The following is an 11,505-nucleotide window of genomic DNA, read 5'->3' on the forward strand; positions in this document are numbered from 1 at the left end:
CCCAAGGATATCAGAGAGTCACCTTCTCTAAACTCCTGCAAATCCAGACTCCAAACCCTCTTCTTCAGAAGAGTCTTTACTGAACCGGTTCCATTCTTCACCCCTCTGCTCTTCTTACTACCCCCATCCACGGTCTCCTCTGTATACTGTCATTGTGTCCTATCTTGTGTATTCTTTTTATTGTAGTTGTCATTCTATAAAGAGCTTTGAGAAGGCACCTTTAGAGGCGCTATATAAAATAAAGTTTATGATTATTATGATCACTGCACTGCAGCACAGTGGTATCTCTTGAATTTAGTAACAATTATTCTCAACCGACGAGTGGGCAACAGCGTAGCGCCCTCTAGCGGCCGTCGCTAGTATGACTTAAGAAAGAGGCCGGCCGGGACGACGGCAACTACTTTCTGTAACTACAATTCCGAGCGGGTTTTCATCCCCCCCCCGTGCATTAAAAACTAAACATTTCAAATAACATGGGATTTAACAATCCCTCCTGCTGCAAGATCGCCTGGTTTTAAATTAATATTTTGTCATAGAGAGTCGCTGCTGTAAAAAGAGCACAGCTGCCACAAGGGATAGAGGAGAACCCAGCCACACTGCCACATCCAGTGAGGCTCCTAACGATCCTGGGTGAGAAAATACATCAATAAATGTGAAATAAACAGTCAAATACACAGAAAAGAAAATCCGTGTGAAATTTAATGAACATCAGTTGTAAATACATGACAAAAAATAACACTGAAGGGGTAGAATTCCACTAATGCAAGTCACTAATAAGTTACTCAAACTCAGGTGGCATCTCAGAGCCACACATTATTATACAACCTTTTCAGCACTGTAAAAACAGCAAAGAAAAACTGAAGACCTGCGAGTCTCTGTGTTGTTGTCTCTGGACTGTCTGGGGAGCAGTACTGAAATCATCTGCAGTTCACTCAGCCGGTGACCTCCGATCACACTGCCCAGCACAGACACAGGCCACACCCCTCCTGTCATGCGTTTCCACTCAAGGAACCCCAGACCCCGGCCCTCAGCGATAGTGAGCCCCACTTCCAGCAGAGCCACTCACATGGATGGTATTTTCTGCGGATCAACAGGGGTTTTCAACTCTAACCAGGACCGCAGAAAGCCGGTGCAGCTCTCAAAGCTGGACACAGTTACCAGCTGCATCTGAAACTCTGCCACACGCTGCAGGGGTGAGAGAGGAACGTGAGTCTAGGTGCTGGTCACCCTGCTCCCCTCACAGCACATCTGAACACAACTGGACTAAGCACACACCAGGTGAGGCCAGCAAGATCGCCTGGGTCGAGCCCTGTCCACCAGAGCTCTGTTGCCACAATCTCCGTTTCCTGGGAAGTGCAGTTGGATAAAAAAGTAGGACACCTAGAAGAGCACTGAGATCAGACACATGGTGGTCTTAAGCCCTCTGATAGAGAGACCGAAACTCAACATTAAAAAAATTGACAGTGACACAGTAAACATATTTATACATAATAAAAAATAAAGATGGATTGGAGGGTTCCCATATGTCTGAAGGCTGCCACAAATCATTCTTCTGTCTCGGCGGTAATCCACCAGTATGTGGTAACACCAGTGCACAGACACATCTTCCTCTCAGAATCATAACAGCAGGACAACACAGCTGCATGCAGACAGCTGGGCCAGACTCTCCTCTAGCCCAGTGTGTTCTGCTCTGAAGCTCTGTTTCTGCTCACTTCCTAAAAGCTGAAGTATTTCTTCAGCTGCTTATCAGAACTTGCTGGACTTCACAAGAGAACCTCCTCTTCGCCTCCCTTGACTCCTGCGTCTTCTGTTCATTTTCTCTCCGGCATGGTGTCAGCAGTGGCATATTCCACAATGAATCCCTTTCACGTCTATAGCAGAACCTGGATCAGAGCTTAGCCAGAGCCGAATGTGAGCTGGTGGTCAATGTCCAGATGGCCCCACTTCCAGGACTCTGCTTTACAATCTGATTCAATGACAGCAGTAACACCCACGAATGGAATGTACAGCAGTTCCATCGAGCCCAGGTTCATCACTAGCATGGTTTTGGATAAGGGCCAACACCTGTCGAATTTTGCCTTATTTTTACAGACAGGAGAACAGAAGGTTAAACATTACAGAAACAGATTTGCTTTTCCTCTCCATCAGTTCAGTCTTCAGCTCAGGAAAAACTTAAACTTAAACTACTGTGCATCTGGGCTGTTGCCAAAGAGAGATCAGGGTTATGAGACAAGAGGCTCAGAAGTGAAGGAGAAAAATGCTAATTTGTGCCTGCTGCTCCGCTCACACTTGGAGCTGAAGATTCAGGTTAAGGATTCAAACATCATTCAACATCCATGTGAGAGAGGGGATGTCTCAAGTAAAAGATTAAAAAACTTATTTTTGTAGTATTTACATGATGATGAACTCACAACTGCAGCTATTAAAGCAGTCCAACCCCTTCCTGGGCTTCTGAATTACCAGTGTGTGTACACTGAGCTCCACTGCCCTCACGTTTCCTTCCCTACAGACCCCCCCCTCCACCATTCCCATACTCCCATTTCTTATTGTGGATCGTTGGTCGTTGCTCCCACGATGCCGTGCTGTCTGAGCTGGTTTCGCAAAATCTGGTTCTTGGATTTCCACTCCTCTACCTGGAACAAGGTAGAGAAACAAATTAACTCGGGGCACAGCTGGATGCAGTCCCTTGATCATACAAGGGCATAATACCAATATACTGAGGAGACAGTGCGTGCGTGTCTTAGTGAAGATGTGTGTGTCTGTGTAGAGCTCAGTGGAGGCGTGTGTGTCTGTGTAGAGCTCAGTGGAGGCGTGTGTGTCTGTGTAGAGCTCAGTGGAGGCGTGTGTGTCTGTGTAGAGCTCAGTGGAGGCGTGTGTGTCAGTGTAGAGCTCAGTGGAGGCGTGTGTGTCAGTGTAGAGCTCAGTGGAGGCGTGTGTGTCTGTGTAGAGCTCAGTGGAGGCGTGTGTGGCTGTGTAGAGCTCAGTGGAGGCGTGTGTGTCTGTGTAGAGCTCAGTGGAGGCGTGTGTGTCTGTGTAGAGCTCAGTGGAGGCGTGTGTGTCTGTGTAGAGCTCAGTGGAGGCGTGTGTGTCAGTGTAGAGCTCAGTGGAGGCGTGTGTGTCAGTGTAGAGCTCAGTGGAGGCGTGTGTGTCAGTGTAGAGCTCAGTGGAGGCGTGTGTGTCAGTGTAGAGCTCAGTGGAGGCGTGTGTGGCTGTGTAGAGCTCAGTGGAGGCGTGTGTGTCAGTGTAGAGCTCAGTGGAGGCGTGTGTGTCAGTGTAGAGCTCAGTGGAGGCGTGTGTGTCAGTGTAGAGCTCAGTGGAGGCGTGTGTGGCTGTGTAGAGCTCAGTGGAGGCGTGTGTGTCAGTGTAGAGCTCAGTGGAGGCGTGTGTGTCAGTGTAGAGCTCAGTGGAGGCGTGTGTGTCAGTGTAGAGCTCAGTGGAGGCGTGTGTGGCTGTGTAGAGCTCAGTGGAGGCGTGTGTGTCAGTGTAGAGCTCAGTGAGGCGTGTGTGTCAGTGTAGAGCTCAGTGGAGGCGTGTGTGTCAGTGTAGAGCTCAGTGGAGGCGTGTGTGTCAGTGTAGAGCTCAGTGGAGGCGTGCGTGTCTGTGTCAGTGTATGTGCGGAGGCACCTCTTGGCGCAGCAGCTGGTTGTCCATCCTCAGCCTGTCCAGTGAGTTTAGCTCTTCGCTCAGCCGCACGTTGTTCTGCCTCAGCTCCTGGATGTAGTCGCAGGCCTTGGACAAGATACCTCCTTTACTCTGCAACACAGCAACGCAGTTGTGCTCACAGCTGGACACCTGCGTTGGTCAGAAAACCCTGCAGAGCCTGGTCGCTCTCTGAGCTTTGTCTGGAGCCCCTCGTCTGTCTGTGCGCCGCGAGCCATTCTGGTAAACAATGCCGTCACCAGTTCATTCACAGTACAGGATCGGCTGAAGATTTTGTTTTCCGTTTCAGCATTTAAAAGCACCAATCCAGTGATAGGAGCTCATCTCACCTGCCCAGTCTTGGTGGAATCCATAGTGCAGTCTGGGATAGTCTTGGACAGCTGGACAATCCAGTTGTTGATCTTGTCCCTGCGTCTGCGCTCAACTGGAGAAGGGAGGGATGTGAGAACAGAAAATACGTGAGAGAGGAGCCCTCACCCCGCCAACATCCAGCCACGGGGCCCTGGCTTCTGCAACACTTTCCTGAAGAGCCCTTCACACCAAATCACCTTAGAGCTTCACAGCAAACTGACACCATTAAAGGGCTCAGCCCTCAGGAAAATGGCTGGGAAGAGGGACGCTCTGGAGGTACACAGCGAGTGAGGACAGCAGAGGCATGGTCAGCAGTCTTACCCTCATTGTGCTGGGCCCGCCGTTTCTCATCACGAGTGGTCCGTGGAACATCAGACTTCCTGAAAGTGCAAAAGAAAAATACTCAGTTCTTGATGCTGACGAATAACAATAAGCTGGTATAGATCAAGTCCCAGGAACTGGATGGGCTCACACAGATAATTGGCAAGCTACAGGGTCAGGTCATTGGTGAAATATCACTAAATGAATCTGGCACGTGAAATAATGTAATCTTTTATGATCTGGACCAAAAAATAAACTTGTAATGTTTTTTTCTCTGGCCAGGAGAAGCAATTTAATCATGTCCAGAGTTATCCAGATGTGACCAGCCCCAGTCCTGGAGAGCCACAGTCCCTTAAATCTCCACTTAGTTAACACCTGTAACTATTAGTTAAACTGCACAGTTTCTGAGTTAATCTAAAATAAAGACACCAAGATCCTGTAGCTTTCAGGAAGTACAGCTGTCTGACTAAATTGAGCAAAGCACATGTGTTCCAAGCCTTGCCAAATGGATAAGGAATTGTGGCTCTCCAGGACCAGGATTGGCCACTTGTGGGTTTCTGTAGATGGGTTTCTGTAGGAGGTCATTCAGCCCATCTGACCCATTAGGAAGGCAGTAGCCGATAATTTGAGGATCTTATCCAGCAATTTCTTAAAAGAAGGCCAGGGTCTCAACGACATGGCTAGGCAGGTTGTTCCAGATGACCACCACACTTTGGGTACAAAGGGCCTCCTGTTCCTGTGTTTAAATGCACTTCCACTCTTCCACTGTTCCATGAATCTGGACTAATCCCCAGCCCCCCCCTCCAAGAACAGACAAGCTGGCGTTACGTGTTGTAAGGCTGGGTACGAGGAGCAATGGACCTCTGATTCGCTCCTGTCAGCACTTCCTGTGGAGACATCATCACGTACAGCTGCCCTGAGAGACACAGGGAAGAAGAAAGAGTCAGACTGTCCAGGGGTCACTGCACCCAGGCTGCAGGGTCTCATGTCTATTTCCAACCCCAGTGCCTTTCATTTCCAAGACAACAACTTCCAATACAAGTCTATTTAAGTTGAAGACACAGGCCAAAAGGGGAACTTCAGGGTTAGAAAGTTTCGGCATTGATGAGTGCATCTCAAAAGGCTGTGTAAAATGTACACGGTAAGTCTTAAAACTTTCAATTTACATCACATAATAGACTTAATTTCCAGGTGCGCGCAGGGTCGTATTCTGTGATTCATAAAGAGGCAATACAACTTTGTAAAGTTGCCTTATTACATTGTAAACAAGCAGGCTTGTGAATACATCTCTTTTAATCTAACAGAAATATTGCAATCGATTTTGAGAAAGTTTTGGTGACAAATACTACTTACTTGTTCATTCTGCATGCAGATCACTGGAACATTTCTGCAGTGAAATGTCTGCTGCACAATCTGTACTTATTCACTTGTCAATTGCATTACATCAGTCATTACAGTGACTAGCGAGCAGGACAGGCTGCTTCACGTTCCAAATCTCACAAACTTTTGCTTTCCACTGAGATGAGACCAGGGGTTTTTGCGACAACATGACGACAGAGTACTTTCACAAAGTTCATGATTTTGTGCTGAATTCAAAATCTGTAAACTGTCAATGAATGTATTACCAAGATTTAATAACCAGTCAGAGAAATTAGGACTGCGGTTCCCCTTTAAGAACTGAATGAAAATGGGATGAAGTTCTATCCAGCAGTTATAAGAGATATTCACTATCAATAAATGAAAACATTAACTGAGAGATTAAAATCTTAACTGTTCAAGTTTAAGAATGCGCTGCATGACTTTACTCTACAGTGTCTTTTCATGTTGGGGTGACTGAAAAATCCACAAACACAATCTGGTCCTGCCTACCTGTGGGAAACAGCGTGCAGCCCACACACTCACAGACACACGCGCGGCAGCCCCTCAGCTGTGCCTACCTGTGGGCGTGTTCTGGCTCAGGAGCGTCTCAGGGGCTTGCACACTGGTGACCATGGTGCCAGGGGTGGCATCGGAGATGGTGGCTGGGTAGTAAGTGTAATGAGTTTCACTGCTGTCTCCCTCCAAGCCTTCTGACTGAGAGAAAACAGCCTGCAAGACGGGACAGGTGCACGTGGTATCAGTTTGCAGCACAAAACTGACTCATCTGAAGAGCAGAAAAATCAAAGGTTACACAGCAGTGGCCAAAATGGTTGAATAGATCAAGACAAATATCGGAAAAGAAAGCAATTCACAAGTTATTAAAGCACACTGAGAACTGAGAACAGCAAGCAGAAAGGGTGGTGAGAGTAGGGAACAAAACGCCACTCCATAGTGTTGAAGCCAACACCTTGGCTTCCTCCAATAAACTGGAGCTGGAACTGATTCTTAGATCAACACAGCTACTGACAACCAAACAAGCTCCATGACCTAAAAGGCTTTGTCACGTTCGTAACCAATCATCTTGTTGCATCAGTTTAGCAACTGATCATGAGCAACGAAACCCCAAACAGAAAACCTTCATGCCCAATGCTCCTGAAACCACAGCTCATAGACTCCAGTGTCATCACAGGCCCAGAACTCCCTCCACAGCTCAGGAAACCCCTTTACTTCCAATCGGAAAACACCAGCCGCACTGCTCTTAGAAGTGCGGATTCGCTAGGAGCTTTCGAGGTGTTAGCTTGAAATTGCATGAAAGAAAAAGGTGACATGCCTGCTCGGCCCAATAACCTAGAAATCAAAAGTCATCCTTTGTGGTCTTTTATGATACCTGGGTGACAGGTTGTGCTGCTGCAGGAAATCCCGTGACCACGCTGACAGCTGTTGCTCCGTCTGCCTGCCCATCTAACTGCCCGTCTGACACCTGGATGACCCGGTAAGTCACCTGGAACAAACGGAAAGGGTTAAACGACAAGACAGGCCTGCTTGTGCAGAACGGTACACACCAGCTAACACACTGCACTGCTACACACTTACCATTTTGGCACTCATGATACACTGCCGGGAAAACCCCTGTTAACGCCCCAGGTCAGGCGGAAAATCCGCAACCACAGAAAACTCAAAAAATATAGCAGGGCAAGCAGATACCTAGCTGTTTTGAGGACTGTTAAGCACCACTGAGTACAAGCTACTGGATATGGGTTTAGACACTTAATACCCTAGTGCCTTTAATGTGATTATTAGCTTTTCAAATTTACCCATTAGAGACCTTCTCAAACAATTTAAAACTGTCACAATCAAATGATCAAAAAAACCAAATACGTTTACATGCAATCCAACAACTACCTCAACAGAATTTGCAAACATACTGAAGCCAAATCTGCAATTTTTCAAACCCCTGACCCCTCTGCCCACCAGGGCATGCTGCTGTTTCCATTGGCTAAATGAATGCTTGGGTTTAAATACTCAAAGCCAGCAAGTGGGACCACATAGGACTTATGTCAGGCCTTTTATGTGCTGCCCGTCCAACAACACCAGCAATCACCAGTAAAGGGCTCGAGAAAGAAGTGGTGTACTTCAGCCAGCCTAGGGGAGTATCTTGATCTCACAAAGTAAAAACCCAAGGCCTGCACTAATAAAAAATCTGAAATAATTCACTTGACACCACATTCATAAAAGTGCTTTGCTTCACAGGTTGGTGAACCCTAAACCCCTTCGCCTGCTGATCTGTTCTGTGAAGCCACCGCTGGCCACGTCCCCGAAGGGCAGTGCTTCCCCTGAAGTGCTGCACCTTTGACCCGAACAATAAGCCTTCCATTTTCGCACATTTGCAATGTCTAAACCTACTCACAATCATTAAAGTCAAACTATGAAACAACTTTGACTAAAACAATCTCCTTGAATGTCTTAATGCAAAGATGAGAATTAACAACCCCGCTGCAATTAAAGATCTTATAAAAAAAATGAAATGATTTAAGTGGCCTAGATCACTGACCCAAATACTTTTGTCCCTTAATTTCTTTTATGAGTACAAACCCAGGCTCAGATACTGGATGAGAGTTCTGTGGTGACTGAGTTCAACACATGTTCAGAGACTGGCTGTGCATCAGCGATTGTAAGTCAAACACAGTCCTGCAGATACCCAACGCACTGCCCTCTACCCTCCTACCTGCCCAGTGGGAGGGTACAGTGCCCCTACCTGACCCCCAGCCCCCTCCGTCTTGAAGAGGTATTTGATTGGCTGGTCCGAGGAGAAGGTGGCCGCTGATTGGATGGTGGCAATGGCAGATGGATCTTCTGCCGTGGCCACAGCCCCTGCAGTAAACACACAAACGACATCCCCTGACAGCCTGCTTCATTCAACTACAACACAGAAGAGATGTTAACGGCTGTGAATTTCACCAACCAGCATGAAGACGTTCAGGTTTTCTTACCTTCCTCAATCACGGGAACATTGCCGTCAGGATCTGGGCTCTTCTGCTGCCTATCCAAAAATATCATTGGAGAGAGAAAGGAGTTACATTTCACATCCTTCCTTCTGGACGTGCGATTCCTGAAGTCAAAGATGCCGCAGGGACTGACGAGCCACACTCACCCCTTCATTCTGACAGACAGTGTACGGCGGAGATGTGCTCCCTCACTTGCTAAGTGGGCAGTCCTGCTCGACAGGCAGCTATAGCAATCTGGAATACAGATGACAACGGTGAGCAACAGGCAGAAGGCAGGGACTGGGCCAACAGGAAGACGGAAAGGGTGAAACAGCCAGCACTCCTCAAACAGCTTCAGAAACCACTTCCACGCCATCCAGATGAGATGCAAAGTCTGACAGCTGTAAGAATTCATGTAAACTTCCAAGAAAATTTTTGACGTCGTAAAAACAATACGCGCATGCTTACGGTGGTCGTGTTATAATACAGCACCAACCCTGTGCCTGCTCATGCAGGACTTGTATCAGTCCAGTTGGACAAGACCTCAGAGAAGCTTGGAGAACTGGTATTCACTTGAGTTTTCAATGAGCACACAGGTGTCTGCCAGACAGCTCCAAGTCACAGTCTGATGCTTCAATGCTGCACTTGTGCGCACAGTCCTGCCTCTGGTCCTCAGCGTTGTGAGGATTTGCAGGTCAGGGCAGTGTCAGGCCTGAGCCCAGTGTGTTGGTCCAGGGCCCAGGACACAGCTCAGGGGGTCCAGGTAAGAGGCACCAGACAGCAGCTTCCTCACAGCAGGATAATCAGGGTAAGTGTGCATGCAGATAAAAAAAAGTGTACCTGGTGTATACCCCGTACTCCTCATTAACCACTAACAAACTCCTGTTCTCACCACATTACATTAAATATGACATCTTGTGATAAAAGTGAAAAATATTTCTAAGACACCGCTATCATCATGATAAGAGAAATGTAATACTGAACATACTCATTTATTCAACATACTGTAAAAACACATACAGATTGCCTCTCGGTGTTTCCCAATCATTGACTTGTGCAATAGTGTCTTTTGGAAAACTACCTTAATGTGTACCGTGAAATGTAAAGTAAACTTTAATATATTTAAACGTATAAACAATACATTTGGAAACTAATACACGCTTAAACCACAAAAACACATCACCGCTCATATAGAACATGTATTATATTTAGTGTATTATTCTCTACAGTGTTATTTTGTTCAGAGACAAAATGCAGTTTAATGAGGGCTTTTTTTATAATAGACCGTGATCTATTAAACAGAAAGCAGCAGCGTCCGTTGTTAAATAGTTTGACACTGCTGTCTCTTGCGCCCTGGCGTGTGTATAATCGATCACGTAAAAGCCACAACTCTGCGCAGGAGATTCAACTCTATATTTAAGCCGAGCTGTAGAAACCATATTTGCAAAAATGCAACTTACATACCGGGGTTAACACAAGACTCCGTTCCGTCTGACATTCATTTCTAATTTGCATGTATGTGCTTTGGCCGTTCCGGTATTTTACGGCTGAAGTTACCGTAGGTGACAGTACAATTACTGCGAGAAATCATCCTACAATATCTTCCCGAGAGCCCTTCGCACAGAAAACCTGCTTTTATTATAAGATCCACACAACCTGGAAAGAGTTGTGATGACAAAGCCTCAGCACTGATTTGGACTACAGCAACGTACTGTACAACACTGAAATACAAGACAAAGCGAGAAATAACCTTATCTAAGTGAGCGTTTTTTATTACACCGCCAATACACCAAACACCTTATAACCACCACATTACATTAACTGTTACATCCCTTGTTTTTTTATGAGCGAATGCTTCCACCTGCGAACTCTAAAAACACAACCAAATGATGAAACTCATTAACACCTACCGTCCACAAATTCCTTTTTGTTTATGAACAGGAGTCCTGCCACGCGTGCGCAGAGACCCCCGCTCTCCCTTGACGTCACTACAGACCCGGATTTGTGCAGCGGCCATTATAGTTGATGGCAAAAGTCAGGAAGTGACGCCTTTGTGGGAGCATTTGTCCAGCTAATCCCCAATAACCACATAGACAAATACAGATTCGGAGTGAGTGTGCAGTCTGAATACTCAGTCAGAAGAGACGCCAGTTAATCTTAGCGTATATACACGAAGGGTAGTTTGCTTTTTCCTTGGTCTTTCTTTTGACAGTTCTTTTAACATTTCTTTCTAATGTAGTTTCTTGTCTTGTCAACACGCCCATGAAATACTGCAACTACCTTTTCTTGTTTTTTCTTCAGCTTGTTCGTATTGGTTTATCTGCTTTTTTTAACATCAACATTTTCATTTATAATTTAAATTCTGGAGCATTATAGAACATGCTAGAGCACCTGTGGGCAAACTACGGCCCGCGGGCCGGACCCGGCCCAGCCCGCCAGTTTTTACCGGTCCTTGAGGTAAAAAAATAAATCAGTCAATATTCACCACATTCCACTTTGTTTGGTGCTGTTTTTTCTTACATTTCATTATTCGTGCCGTTAGTTGCCACACGAATGCGTTACCACAGTGATTCATAACTGTGCATTGCGGCTCTTTGGGAAGGCGCCATTGTCGGTCATAAAAGAAAACTTTTATTACAAAAATCCGCTGTTTGTGCACACAGAATGCATGAGTCGCGCGCTACCCAGCGGATTTGGAGGCACTAGATTGTGTCACGTGACACTGGCCTCACGAGTCGGCGGTCTGTAAGCAGCATACTAGGTGACCTCGGCTTCCGTGTTTCATGTGTCTATGAGTGGTCATTTTGTGAGATGTTTTTAAATATGAGTA

General features: G+C 46.4%; 1 protein-coding gene across 5 annotated transcripts; it reads right to left on the reverse strand.

The window, feature by feature from the left end:
- Positions 1-681: 681 nt before the first annotated feature.
- usf1 (upstream transcription factor 1) lies at positions 682-10,680 on the reverse strand. Of its 5 annotated transcripts, none has more exons than XM_088619267.1 (11): positions 10,586-10,680; positions 8,843-8,930; positions 8,682-8,731; positions 8,417-8,562; positions 7,079-7,192; positions 6,270-6,420; positions 5,161-5,248; positions 4,333-4,391; positions 3,990-4,084; positions 3,625-3,753; positions 682-2,633 (listed from the first exon to the last, which is right to left on the reverse strand). In XM_088619267.1, exons 2-11 carry the CDS (start codon positions 8,848-8,850, stop codon positions 2,544-2,546), a joined length of 930 nt encoding a protein of 309 aa, XP_088475393.1. In that variant the 5' UTR covers positions 8,851-8,930; positions 10,586-10,680; the 3' UTR covers positions 682-2,543. The 5 variants fall into 5 exon arrangements, with proteins under 5 accessions (XP_088475393.1, XP_088475392.1, XP_088475391.1 ...); XM_088619266.1 differs by lacking the exon at positions 10,586-10,680 and adding an exon at positions 10,140-10,527 and having other exon boundaries at positions 5,194-5,248; positions 8,447-8,562; XM_088619265.1 differs by lacking the exon at positions 10,586-10,680 and adding an exon at positions 10,140-10,526 and having other exon boundaries at positions 5,194-5,248.
- Between the last annotated feature and the right edge of the window lie 825 nt (positions 10,681-11,505).

The sequence above is a fragment of the Lepisosteus platostomus genome, chromosome 25 (genome assembly GCF_059453375.1).
Source record: "Lepisosteus platostomus isolate fLepPlt1 chromosome 25, fLepPlt1.hap1, whole genome shotgun sequence".
Lineage (NCBI taxonomy): Eukaryota > Metazoa > Chordata > Actinopteri > Semionotiformes > Lepisosteidae > Lepisosteus > Lepisosteus platostomus.